This window comes from Macrobrachium nipponense, chromosome 13 (genome assembly GCF_015104395.2).
Source record: "Macrobrachium nipponense isolate FS-2020 chromosome 13, ASM1510439v2, whole genome shotgun sequence".
NCBI lineage: Eukaryota > Metazoa > Arthropoda > Malacostraca > Decapoda > Palaemonidae > Macrobrachium > Macrobrachium nipponense.
The window spans coordinates 26,048,136-26,062,318 of record NC_087206.1 but is presented as its reverse complement, the minus strand read 5'-3'; the positions used below and the strand labels follow the sequence as shown (position 1 = coordinate 26,062,318).

General features: G+C 42.3%; 1 protein-coding gene across 1 annotated transcript in view; it reads left to right on the top strand.

Moving 5' to 3' along the window:
- LOC135225270 (85/88 kDa calcium-independent phospholipase A2-like) overlaps positions 1-14,183 on the top strand; it is a 174,809-nt gene that overhangs the window by 34,039 nt on the left and 126,587 nt on the right. Inside the window, exons 2-4 of the mRNA XM_064264599.1 lie at positions 12,622-12,656; positions 12,981-13,039; positions 13,485-13,703. Of these exons, the coding sequence (XP_064120669.1) occupies positions 12,622-12,656; positions 12,981-13,039; positions 13,485-13,703 (313 nt within the window). The remainder of the gene's footprint in view (positions 1-12,621; positions 12,657-12,980; positions 13,040-13,484; positions 13,704-14,183) is intronic.

Sequence of the window (14,183 nt, the reverse complement as noted above, 5' to 3'; positions counted from 1 at the left end):
TAGTACTAATTTAGGTGGTGGTAAGATATTTTGGTTTCAAACAGAACTTGGAAACTCCAATTAGCTAGGCTACCTAGCTAATCTTTTCTAATTTAGCTAGGCTAGATGATTGAGTCTGAAAATAAATAGGCCTACCTAGGCTTACGTAGGCCTAAACTGGCAGGCTAGTAGTTACCAAACTAGAGGGGCTGCAGCTTTATTACCTATATACGATAACATATCCTAGCCAACATAGGTAGGCAGGCTAAAACACATAAAAGTTAGGGTAAACAACCAAGTGTACTGGCCAACTCACCGACTACTGCGGTTTTGGCCACCTTCCGAAAAAGTACTTTAACACGTCCCAACACCGGAGATGGTCATCAGTCATGAGTTGTTGGTGGTGATAGCAGGAGCTCAAGACCTCGGTATTTCTACAGAAGCAGTCCATACTGACTGCAAGGAACGTAACTGCGGAGATGACATCCACTAGGGATTGGGGGCCGTCCAATGTATTTCGCCGTGTTTAGTACTGGCCTCTGGGGGGTTAATTACAGTCGTCTGAATAAATATTACTTAAAATTCTTGTTCAGGAGGTAAAACTGCATAGAAAAACTGCAACTGCCATAATCTAGGCCGCCGCGGATAAGTACCCTAGATCTACCAAGACATCTACTCTCCTTTCGAAGTAAACATTTTCTCCAAAGTTAGAAATTAAGGCCATATTTTAAGATTTAAACAGAGGGTAATGAAAAGTTTGGCCAACGCAGTGCACACTACCCCAAAACGCTTTCGAAATTTTTACTTACAATTAAAAAAGTTTAGAAGATTGACGCCATCTCGATGTTTGCGGAGTCGCTTGTGTCAACAAACTTCCCATTTCCTGTGCTAAATCCGCACACCACTTGTACCCATAGATGCTGGGGCACTTTCATCACAACAATCGCAAACCCGACCTCTAACCAGTAACTATTTCGTACTTATTCAAGGGGACTACGGCATTCTTTGCACCGTTTTGCCCTCTTCAATTGTTTATCAGTGTTGTCAATTGGTATGTGTTTACCCTCCAATCTGGGTATAAGACTTACACAAAACCGGGGCAATAAGTGAAATTAGCGTATCTATTTGTAGTATATATACATATTACACCAATTTTATCATTACTGCATTACTATGACAACTAGAATTCATGGAAACTGTTTATAAATGCATTGGCGTATGTGTGAAGCAAACTAGATTGGCAACGATGAGCCGTTTTGCCGTCGTCTGCTCGTACTTCAGAAATATCTGTAATTTTTCCGGGTTAATTTGGTTGCAGAAACGGGATTATAGACTTGAATTAAATAAACAATTTGAAGTAAAGTTAAACTAAATAATGAGTAAAGTAAACAATTAAGGGAATAAAACTTTGCACCTCATAAACATGTAGTCGTTTGCTACTCGTAACTGTGTTTGTGGAGTGAGTGCTTAGGAACCAGGAACAGCAATGTGGTTCAAGTGCAATCTGGAGTGAATTAAGACCAAAATGTGTATAATTACAATCAAATAAGCACTGGAGTTTCAGTTGTGATGGCAGTGAGGATAAAACCACTGATTACAAGGTAAAAATGAACTCAGTTCAAACCATGACCCCGGGAATAAAAAGTTTCTTACTTTCAATAATATATAGGCAACAAAATGTTGTTTTATTGTGCTGATTACAACTGCAATCTTGAGTAAGATCAATAAACGTTACATATATACGCTAACATTCTTCAAATGAGTGCTGGGAAGCCTGGGAAAGATGCTGGATTGTCTGTGGTTAGAACGGCCAGCCACGCGATTGCCGCCATATTGGATTTCAAAACTGCCATGAAAACATATTTTACGAAGAGCTCACATGCTTATTTTAGTTCGTATGGGCTTTCATATATCACATTATGTTGATGAAACTTCAATCTTTTGAATAGTGTACTTAAAGTTGTAATTGTACTCTTTTTCACCAATTAAATATCAAGTTAATAAGGCCTGGCCAGTGCGATGACAATGGATTGTCTGCGTTTGTTTATCCTGTAGCTAAGGTGCTCATCATTCCAACATCTCAGCAACTAGTTTATAGGCCTAGCCAACAGTGGGAGACATAGGCTCGACTAGTGTGCAGAATTTTCTCCATATTTAGATGGTACCAGTCCCATTGGAATGAATGTAAAAACATAAACAAAATACACAACCTAGATATCATAAGCGTAAGATACCTATACTCGGTTTTTTCCATGTGTCCACCCTCCTATGGTGTTTGCGATTGGTAACACTGTGTCCCGGGCTTTAAATAGTTATGCTATGGGTAAATCTTAGGGAAATAAAAGGATATCTGGGTGTACGTTTGCAAATGAAAAGAGTTTTAATAATTTACTGTATGCGAATTACACCGTTTATATTCGAAATAGGATATTGTTATTATTGTTGAATGTAAGCTGCCTTTTTCGGGGTGGCGAATGGAACAGCCAGACGCAGTGGCGGGAAAATTGCTTCTCTTGCTGTTCAATATGGCAACATTAATGTATTGACTTTATAAAAATTAAAAGTATATACTGATATACTTACGTGTAATGAAGTAACACGTAGCTTAGTAGCAAAGTAGGTGTGGTCTAGTAAAGTTGACATCTTGCCGTAGTGAACAGTGAGAGAAGCAATTTTCCTGCCACTGCGTCTGACTGTTCCACTCGCCACCCCGAAAAGGCAGCTTACATCCAACAATAATAACATCCTATTTCAGTTTTTTTTCCATCTGTCCAGTAGTGCTGTTGGTAGACTGCCACTAAAATAGCACCATTATCTTATTACTTTGATTATTCTCATATTGTAGCCACTTCTCTACTCTGCACTTAACTCAGGGACTATATTATTATCACTATTATTCAAACATATGGTGGGATAGGTATAGTAAAGTTGTTTTTAAGAATTTTAATTATCATAGAATATGTCCAATCAGACGACAATGAAAATGGAAATTGCTTAAATAATGTTCATATTGCTACTTTTGTGTACAGGTATAATATTGATATTCACTCTTATCAACTTAAAAAAATGCAACATGTTGTGAGCATAACACACACATGAATGAAGTACTTTATAACTGTAGAAATGCACCAAAAGACATAACATGATAATTGTGGTTTACCATGCCTTAATACCAATACTGTATAATTGTTGTTGTTTATTAGTTATGCTCTTGAATAAAGAAGGAAAAAAGTATGAGAACCAATTTAATTTTACCTGCACTAACTTATTCACTAACACATGCCTGAGGTACCCATAACATGAGTTAGATAGCTAGTGTGATAATTTGGATATAGTTCGTGATGCCAAAAAGTTTTTCTGCCAAAGACAGTCCTGATATGTATACTCTTCTTATGGATTACCACCAAAGATAATTGGTTTTCTAGTTAGCATTGCATGCCTCAGAATAATAGGATGTGAAAGTGAGTGAAGAAGGCCGCAAACAAAATATTATGAATATTGAAGTACATTAACATTAATGTAAATTGTATTTGAAGTTTATTAAAAAAAGAGAAAAAATCAAATTCACTTTAGCAGCTCCATGTTTTGAATTAGGAAAGATAACTAGTCACTGAATAGAGGGATGGGGCAGTGGAGAGAAATGAAGGGTTTGAAGGAAAATATTTGGATCACATAGTTATGCTTGGTTGGGTTAGATTTGAGATTATGGTTGTAAGTATTGCACCTTTGAGATTTTAGTACCAAAATAGTCTGAGTACTGATCAAATGTATCTGCAGTTTTTTTTTCTGTATCATTTCTAATTCATTCTTTATTGGCACCATTTTGCAACTTTTTTTGTTTATTGGAATATAACTTTTGTAGTTTTGTTCATGAAACTTACCTGTCAGATATATATATAGCTGTATTTTTCCGAATCCGACAGAAATTTAAACACTTACGACACAGCAGTGGGAGTCAGGTGGTTAGTACCCATCCCGCCGCGTGGGTAGGCGGGTATCAGGAATCATTCCCATTTTCTATTCATAATTTTTCTGTCGCCGGTGCTGGAAACACCTGTTTTGCAGCACCTCCGTCCAGATTTTTGGAAACTTACTAGCTACTTGAGTATCCCTTTTTGGTTTTTCTTGGGTATCTGAATTGGATCGGTGGCTTGGCACACGTTGACTTTGGTTTGAATTGATTTTGGTATTGAATTTTCTTTGTTCAAGATGTCAGGGTCTAGTTCTACTAGCGCTAGATTTTGTTCGATGGCTGAATGTAGAGGTAGGCTACTGAAAGCTTCAGTAGACCCCCATTCTGTTTGTAAAGTGTGCAGGGGGAATGAATGTACGTTTGAAAGTCGTTGTAAGGAGTGTGAAAGTCTAACAGAGTCGGAATGGAAGGCGTATGAATCCTATCTTAAGAAGCTTGAACGAGATAGGTTAAGGAGGTCTTCCTCCAGGAGTGTTTCAGGTAGGCAAGATTTAAATTATTCTCCTGCTAACCCTCCTTCTGTAGATTATGCTCCTACCCCTGTAGTGTTGCCTCCGGCCCCTGAGACAGTGTCGGTAGAAGGTAATACGCTATCGCTAATTCTTGAATCGATTCGTAACTTAGAATCAAAAGTGTTAGCTCTGGAGGAGCAAAAGTGAAGAAAAGTGCAGTGAAAGTGCCCCTTGTGTAGTGGAGGGTGCGTCAGATCGGCCCTCATTTCGCCTCTAGACCTAGACCTCTGCTTGACTCCCAGATTACGGGGAGAGAGCATGTCGAAAGTCGAAGGAGGGTTACGAGGAACCCCCACCGATCTGGCGTGCCTTCGGCAGCTTCTGACGAACATACCCAGACTGCCAAGGAGCGTGCGCGTGCACGTCTCCTCAAGGAGTGCTTTTCTTCTTCTGAAGCTTCCTCCCCGCGCAAGGGGTGGAGCTCGCATGCCGCATCACGTCCGCTGAAAAGGACGGCTCGTGTTCGGGACGCTTCACGTCCAAGTTGTTCTCCGGAACTTTGCTCGTCGCCTGATAGTGAGTTTGCAGTTTCTTTTCCTCCGCAGAAGAAGCGTAAGGATTCGTCGAGGCGGAGTCTGCCCTAGATGTTTCTTTCGACGCCGAAGTCGCTCTAAAGTGCGTGAAGCGCGGTTCCTGGGAGTAGCAAGAAGGCGTCCCCTCGCCGCTCTTCTGCTCACAGGATCAGCCCCTCCCCACCCAGAAAAGGAGGCTTCACCTACAAGCAAGATTCTTCAGTCTCTTCAGCAGCAGCTTCGAGATGTTTTTCCTTCGAGTAAGACTGCTCCACGTCGCCGTAAGGATGACAACCTTCCTGTGAAGAGGTCGAGGCGTTCTCCCTCTCCCTCTCCTCGCTCGTCGTCTCTCTCTCCGTTTGAGTCTCCCTCTAGAGTTAGTCCTGCTCCCCAGCAACTTTCTAGAGGAGGCGAGAAATTCGTTTCTCGCTCTCGTGAAGCGGTTCTTTCCGCTGATACGAAACTTGGGATAAGAAGCGAGTTTCCTTAGATGCAGAACGCGCTTCTGCGAAAGTCAAACGCTCGTTAGTGGACGCCGAAGGTGATTCGGTGCAAGTTTCGCGAGCGCCAGTGGACGCTCAGCGAGTGTTAGTGGACAGCTCGGCGCGCACCAGTGGACGCTCGGCGCGCATCCATGTACGCTCGGCGCGCATCAGTGGACGCTCGGCGAGCATCATGGACCGCTCGGCGCGCACTGTGGACACCCCGCGCGCACAAGTGGACGCCAGGTGTACACCTGTGGAGTTTGAGCGCGCTTCTGTCGGCGCCAGTAGATTGGCTTCGGACGCAAAACGCGCGCATACTGGACGTCAGTTTTTCCACTTCCGCAAGCACAAGCGGAGGCGGGAACTCTTCCTGTTCGCCGTTCTTTCTCTTTTGAGAAAGCTCGGGACTCTTCTTTACTTCCTCCGACTTCTCCAGTGTCTGAAGAGGAAGTTAGTGACGCTTTCGTCGAAGTGGACGAAGAACAGCAGTTGGCTCCAGTTTCGACGGACTACAGGTTTTGACTCGTTTTACTTCAGTCCAGCCTTTGCAGACACTTCCAACCTGAAGCTCCACGTACTCCTCCCTCTCAGTTTTCGTCTTCCAAAGCTGCTAAGATCTCGGGCTTTGTTTGATAGAGATAAGAAGTCGCTTTCTACGAAGCAAGCTTTTAGGAAGGTCCATGATTGGATGGAAAAGAGGAAAGCTTCGGGCAAGACTTCTTTCGCTTTACCACCTTCAAGACTTGGTGCAAGGCGGGTATGTGGTATGAGACGGGAGAAAACGTCGGGGTTAAGCTTCCAGCCTCAGCTCAAGGAGACTTTGGTAGCATTGTAGACGCCACCAGAAGATCTTTTTTGTCTTCCTCGAAAGTCCGCTTGGACACATAGCGAGTTAGACTTTCACCTTAAAGGCCTCTTCAGGACGCTAGAGGTTTTTTAATTTTCTTGACTGGTGCCTGGGGGTATTGGATGCCAGGTCCAGGAGTTTTGTTCTGATTCCATCACTCTGGGGGAGCTGTCCGTGTATTGTCTTGCATGGACAAGGCCGTCAGGGATGGTTCTGAGGAATTGGCTGCTCATTTCAGCACGGGACTGCTTAAGAAAAGAGCACTTTTTTGCAATTTCACTGCAAAATCAGTCTCACCAGCGCAAAAAGCGGAGCTTCTTTTCGCGCCTTTCTCAGAACATCTCTTCCCCCAGTCGTTGGTTAAGGACATAGCGGCCAGTCTCCAGGAGAAAGCAACTCAAGACCTTCTGGCTCAGTCTTCTAGGAAGCCTGCTACTGCTTCGGCTTCTGGGTCCTCTGCTTCGAAGAAGTCGAAGCCCTTTCGACCCGCTTCTTCCTCTCGAAGCCAGCCCCTCGAGGAAGAGGCTCTCTCAGAGGCAAGACTCCCCGCTCCTTCCAAGAGCAAGAAGTGAGAGGGAAGTCCTTCAGACACCGGTAGGAGCCAGACTTCTACATTTCGCGGAAGCCTGGGAAGAGAGAGGTGCCGACGCTTGGTCTCTGGACATCGTCAAGAAGGGGTACAGAATTCCTTTTCTGTCGTTACCCCCGCTGGCTTCGACACCGAAAGATTTGTCTCCGTCGTATCAGGGAGAAAAACAGAAAGTGCTTCACGATCTATTAGATCAAATGATCGAGAAGCAGGCAGTGGAACAAGTCTTCGACCGGAGTTCTCCGGGGTTTCTACAACCGTCTGTTCCTAGTGCCGAAGCAGTCCAGGGGGGTGGCGCCCTGTTTCTGGATGGTCAGCAGTCTGAATCGCTTCGTGACCAAGCAGAAGTTTCAAGATGGAGACACCTCAATCCGTGCTTGCAGCGTTAAGACCGGGGGATTGGATGGTCTCGTTAGACCTTCAGGACGCATACTTTCACGTCCCCATCCATCCCCGTTCAAGGAAATACCTGCGGTTTGTCCTGAAGGGAAGATTTTCCATTCAGGGCACTCTGCTTCGGTCTCAGCGGCGCCGATGGTGTTCACCGTTCTGAGGAAGAACGTTGCGGGAGGTGCTCCATCTTGCGGATATAAGGATCTCTCTCTACCTAGACGACTGGCTTATTCGAGCCTCATCGCCAGACAGGTGTCTGAAGGACCTGCACACGACTCTGTCGTTAGCGAAGTCCCCTGGACTTCTGGTGAATCTCGAGAAGTCGCATCTGACCTCCTTCTCAATCCTTAGTCTATCTGGGGATTCAGATGGACTCAAGTGGCTTTCGTGGGCTTTTCCGTCCCAGGCGACAACTCCGAATGCCTGGACAAAGTGTCGGCCTTTCTGGGGAAGGAAACATGCTCGGTGAGGGAATGGATGAGTCTGCTGGGGACCATTTCCTCACTGGAGAAGTTTGTTTTCTCTGGGAAGGTTGCACCTCCGACCACTTCAGTTCTTCCTCTCGAGCAATTGGTCTCGCAAACAGGATCTAGAAGAGGTGTGTTTGACGGAGGAAGTAAAAAAGCACCTCAATTGTGGTTGATCCAAAGAAGCTTGCGGAAGGTCTTTCGCTCAAGCTTCGGAACCCCGACCTAGTGTTGTTCTCCGACGCGTCCTCCACCGGTTGGGAGCAACACTGGGAGGGAGAGAAGTGTCAGGCACCTGGAGAGGGTAACAGGTTGTCCCTGGCACATCAATCTAAAAGAACTCTCAGCGGTTTACCTCGCTCTGAGGTTCTTCTTCGAGGAGGAAGTCTCCAGCAAAGTGGTGCAGATAAACTCGGACAACACCACAGCCTTGGCATACCTCAGGAAACGGGGGAACGCCCACTCTCATTCTCTGTTCGTCATCGCGCGGAATATCCATGATGTGGGCGCAAGGCGCAAAACGTCACGATCCTGACAAGTTTGTGTCAGGCGTGGAAAACGGTGCGAGCCGGACCTTCTCAGTCGGCAAGGACAGCTTCTGCCGACGGAATGGACCCTTCATCAGGAAGTATGCCAGGCGCTTTGGAAGCTGTGAGGTCCTCACGTGGACGTTTTCGCAACTTCCCGAACAAAGAGACTTCCGCTGTATTGCTCCCCAGTTCTGGACCCGGGAGCAGTGGCAGTAGACGCCCTACTGTGGAATTGGGCGGGACTAGACGTGTACGCTTTTCCCCCATTCAAAATACTCGGGAAGTAATGAGGAAGTTCGCTGCATCAGAAGGACGAGAATGACCCTCATCGCCCCCTTCTGGCCAGCGGCCGACTGGTTCACGGAGGTGATGTCCTTCCTAATAGACGTTCCCGAGGGCGCTGCCCTAAGGAAGATCTACTCAGACAGCCCCACTTCGAGAGGTACCACAAAAACCTCCCCGCTCTGAGGTCTGACTGCGTTCAGACTATCAAGAAGTTGGCCAGAGCGAGGGGTTTTCAAGACCTGTGGCAACAGCGATTGCCAACGCAAGGAGGCCTTCCTCAGCCGCAGTTTACCAATCAAAGTGGGCTGTCTTTAGAAGTTGGTGCAGAAGGAAGGGCATTTCCTCCACCTCAACCTCTGTGAGCCAGATAGCAGATTTCCTTCTTCACCTTAGGAAAGAAGCGAAACTAGCCGTTCCCACGATTAAAGGCTACAGAAGCGTGCTTTCTGTGGTCTTCAGACATAGAGGACTCGACTTGGCGAATGATAAAGACATTCATGATCTCATTAGATCATTTGAGACGTGAAAGTTGTCCTGCCACCTAAGGTACCATCGTGGAACTTAGACGTGGGTACCTGAAGTTCCTCATGTCGAGTCAATTTGAACCGCTCCATTTAGCTTCGCTTAGGAATAACTTACTAAGATGGACTATTTTCCTAACCGCTCTGGCGACGGCGAAGAGGGTTAGCGAAATTCAGTCATAAGCAAGCATATTGGGTTCAAGGAACATAGTGCTGTTTGTTTCCTTAAGTCCTACGTTCTTGGCAAAGAACGAGAAACCCTTCCAACCCTTGGCCGAGAACGTTCGAGATCAAGGGTTGTCGTAGCTAGGTGGGACCTGAAGCTGAGAGAGTCCTGTGTCCTGTCAGGGCTCTCAAGTTTTACTTGCAGAGAACCAGAGCATGCAGAGGTTCTTCGGAGAACTTGTGGTGCTCTGTGAAAAAACCAGATCTTCCGATGTCGAAAAATGCACTGGCGTTCTTCTTAAGAGTACGGTTAAGGAAGCCCATGAAAAGTGTGGTGAGAGTGACATGGAACTTCTGAAAGTGAAAAGCCCACGAGTTGAGGGCTATTGCTACCTTCGGTGGCGTTTCACAAAAATATGGCAATCAAAGACATTTTGAGCGCCACTTATTGGCGAAGCAATTCGGTGTTCGCTTCACACTACCTGCGGGAGGTGAAAGCAACATACGAAAATTGTTACTCGCTAGGACCATACGTCGCTGCAGACACTGTTTTGGGGCAGGAGGTAGCGCTCATCCTATCCTTTAATTTGGTTTAGGTGAGTTTTTAACTGTGTTATGGTTGTGGGGTGACCGCCTGAGGCGGATCTCCCTTCCATTAGCTTAGTCTATGTGGGATACTTTTGGTTTTAGGCTACGCCAGGTGGTTTGGGTTTTTACTTCGTTGCCCTCATTTGTATGGTCTATGGTCTAGTCACGTCGTGGTCTCGCCCCTGTTGACAGATCATCTGGAGTGCACCAGCTATATAGGTCTCTACCTCCGCTGGCAACTCTAGTAGCACAAGCAGACTTACGCGGCAGTAACCACGAAGTCAGCTGATGCTAACAGGTAAGGAATCAAGATATCAATTATCTGCATATATATGTTTCCTAAAATCTTCTATTCTGTCTACTCCCACCACCAAAGGTGGGATTCAGCTATATATATATCGACAGGTAAGTTTCATGAACAAAATGATATTGTAATGATACAATTAAGTTTGTTCATACTTACCTGGGCAGATATATATATCAAGTACCCACCTCCCCTCAGGAGACGTGGAAATAAAAAATTATGAAATAGGAAAATGGGAATGATTCCTGATACCCGCCTCCCAGCGGCGGGAATGGGTTACTAACCACCTGACTCCCACTGCGTGTGAAGTAAGTGTTTAAATTTCTGTCGGATTCGGCAAAATACAGCTATATATATATCTGCCAGGTAAGTATGAACAAACTTAATTGTATCATTACAATATCATTTTTTTAATATTCCCAACTTTCATTTCCAGAATATGGCATTCCTTGGAAATCTTTTCAAGACTTTGATTGGCTCTGAAGGGACATCTGGGAATACTGTCACTGAAGTTGGAATTTCACAGTTCACAAGAGTCTCAGTAAGTATCACTTTATTGTATTAAGATACATTAATTTAATTAATTCTTTTAGTTACTGTTCTTTGCTATTTCTTGGTACTGTTTGAGCATATTCCATGATTTTACCTGATTTTGCATATTTGACAATTATATACATATATGATTTATAATGTTAGAATTTTCAACTATGTATTTGGAAATTTTAAGTTTCTTTTATTGCATAGAATGAATATCATCCGTTCATATGGATATGTAATACCTTCCACTTTACTTGAGTCATAGCACCCTGTTGGAAAGACGTACCAAGTGCACATAATCCTGTTTACAGAGGGAAGGGAGAGGTTGTGTGCCTCTTGAGGAGAGGAAAAAGAAGGAAAGTGTGGTTAGAAGACTTGTACATAAACTGAAAGAAGTCAACCAGTAACAAGTAGGGAAAGAGGAGAGAAACTGAAATGGCCCAAAGAAAACCAACTAACATTAAATTTATGAATTCAGTCCTCGACATGGTCAAAGTGGACCACAGTCAGACAGATACATGACTTTAACTAGATTATTCCATGCAGAAATAGGATCTAAGACTAGGCTATTCCAAGCAGAAACAGGATGTATGACCAAGTTATTCCAAGTAGAAACAGGATGTATGACCAAGTTATTCTAAGCAGAAACAGGATGTACCTAACCATCATATCATGATTACAGGACTTGCTTTCAGAATTTGTTCAAAATGGAGACAATGGTGATAAAATCATAATTGTCTTTACTAATAATTTTACTTATGATTTTCCCTCTATGGTTGGACAGAAAATACCCATACTACTAGCCTACTTTCTGCATCCATATCCATTAATTTTCAGATGACCTGTTTTTCTCCCCTACTTATCGCATGAATATACAGCCTCAATTACCTACATATTGACATCTAATGTGCAGTCTGGATAGGAGACAAAATGCTATGGAGATTTGGACCAGATGGGAAAAAGTTTGGTACTTATCATTATGTTATGCTGAACACATTTAGGAACATTATACTTCAATACTGGTATTGTGAATTGTAAATTCTTTTACAAGTGTATTTTGACTGTGCAAATAATGTTTTGTCATACTTTATAAATTGAATTTGTCCATGTCTTTAGTTTTGTTTTTTATGGCCAAATATATTTAGAGTACAGTAGTATATACTTTTTTGTCCCTAAGAATTTAGTCTGTCTTATGGCATATCATGGTGGTGCTAATTAGTCTTCTTTTTGATATTTGGTAAGTTCCAGGTTCCGCTACATCATAGTATACGCATATGTATTTTGTTTTTGTGCCAGGCCTTTCTTACACACTGTGAGTGACTTAGCTAACCAGTGTACTTAAATTATATTTTACTGTGAATTATCTTGCTGTTCTTTAAAGGCTATTCCATGGTTTTATTATATAGTGACCATCTCGGGTAGATTAAGTCTTAGGAAAGTTTGTTCTCAGACTGTTGGTGCCTATCTGTTGGCAGTTGCTTTAGTAGCCAACTGTCTTATTGAGCTTTTGAGTTTTAATTTTTCATCCCATATCAGCTTTGCTAATAAGGCATATGTAAAAAGTTGTTTATACCAATTTGAAATATTGGAATTGTTCGGTTTTAACTTGAAAACTTTTTCCTTTGGAGTTTATGTCATCACTTCTTATATCAAATTGACATTATGGGAGAATTTTAGTGGAGAGCCTGTTTTTTGGCACACAGTTAAACAAAACATTCAAGACTGTCTTGTTGCAAAGAATTTGTTTGCTGTTAATAATTGCTGTTATGAAGTGGCTTTTCTCAAGCCAAGATAGGAAGTCAATTCACTTAAAAAAAAGTATTTAGTATGCTGCATTCAATTTTATTAAATTCCTTCAGGAAGTTTTGTCATGATTACTGTCATTTGTAAGTAGTACTCTAACAGAAATGTTTAACATTGCTTTTTTATTTCAGGTGTAGAATTGTCTTGTGAAAAACTTTTGGAGAAGGTGATTTATATTTCTTAATTTTTAAAATTTCTTTATGGATGAATGATTAATTTACATTTACTTATCATTTTTGTTTTCTTCCAGATTGTATGCCGTGAGGGGGACCTCCCTTGTAACTCTATGGGCCAACAAAAAATAATAATTATGAACTTCTCTTACACAAGCCAGTGGATGACTCTCTCATAAGGCATTCAGGTTTGTATGGTTTCAGTAACTGTATTACTGTGTTAATATTCATGTATCAGTATATTGGCATTGCTTAGGACAATATATTTATACCCATTACTCTGTGAACTTTAAAATATCCCCATTCATCACCTTCAGGGTGACTATAGGGGAAATGAAAATGAATTAGGTGGTAGCTTTGGCCAATTTAAGGACCTGTGATTGTTATATGATTAATAACAATACCTACATCTCTTAGGATTACATTACCATCTCCTTCGATGAACCATTCTTATTATAAGATAGTTTTACTGTTCCACTTATCCTAAATTCTCAGCTCTATTATTTGTGAAGATGTTATTTTCTTTTTTGTTATTTTGTGTGAATTTTTTTTATTAAACTGAAAACTACCAGGAGGTACTCCTGATTCTTCAGCACAGTAGCTGGAGTATGAGGAATGAATGAATTATACAATAAGTGAATGCTTTAATCAGAGAAGGTAGAGCTTGATTAGTAAGAATTAAGAGATTTCCTTGGTTAAACTACTATGTAATACAGTTTGAGTCTAGTCAAGTTTTGTAAGTCTTTTGATGGTGATGATAATAGAATTTTACAAAATGATATTTCCATTAGTATTCATGTGCTTTATCTTATCTTTTGCAGCCTCTTCCGGGTATCAGACTCCTCTGAGGCTCAGATTCGTTTTGTGACATTGAAGGATGTTCTCCCACCTCTGGCACAACACATGCCTTATGAAGTAGTCAATCAACAGGCTCTTCAGACAATTTGTGATCTAACTCGTGATAATCCTACTTGGACAGTTGCTCATATCGCTGCATATTTAGGATATTCAAGAATTTTTTCTAACTCGACAGTTATGAGGTAAGATAACGTACTCATCTTAATAGTCATAGTTTCATTTTTCTTTTAGAAATTAGGAAGTCATGAATTGCCAAATGCAATAACTGTACTATACCATAGTATAAAATATGCTTTTACTACTATTGTCTGTGCTAAAGACAGTACCTTAGAGAAACCACTTTGGGTTGTGAGTGATGATTAACTAGATTCCCATTCTTGAGATTTTACAAATTTTTTTAACTTTATTTCTTTTAAAATTGATGTTATAAGTAACTTACCAATTAATTACATAACCATAAGTTCCACTTATACAGCAGCTTGAATTCAAAATTTTGTATGTAACACTTCAAACCGTTGTGTAGGTGACTCCTCCCACTAGCGGGAGAATAGGAACGACTGTACCAGAAAGCTCAGTTTTATTGTAGTGTCTTACCGAACAATTATACAGCCGTGATTTCCACGAGCGGCAGGATACTAAATTCAAATTTAGCGCGTAGGCGT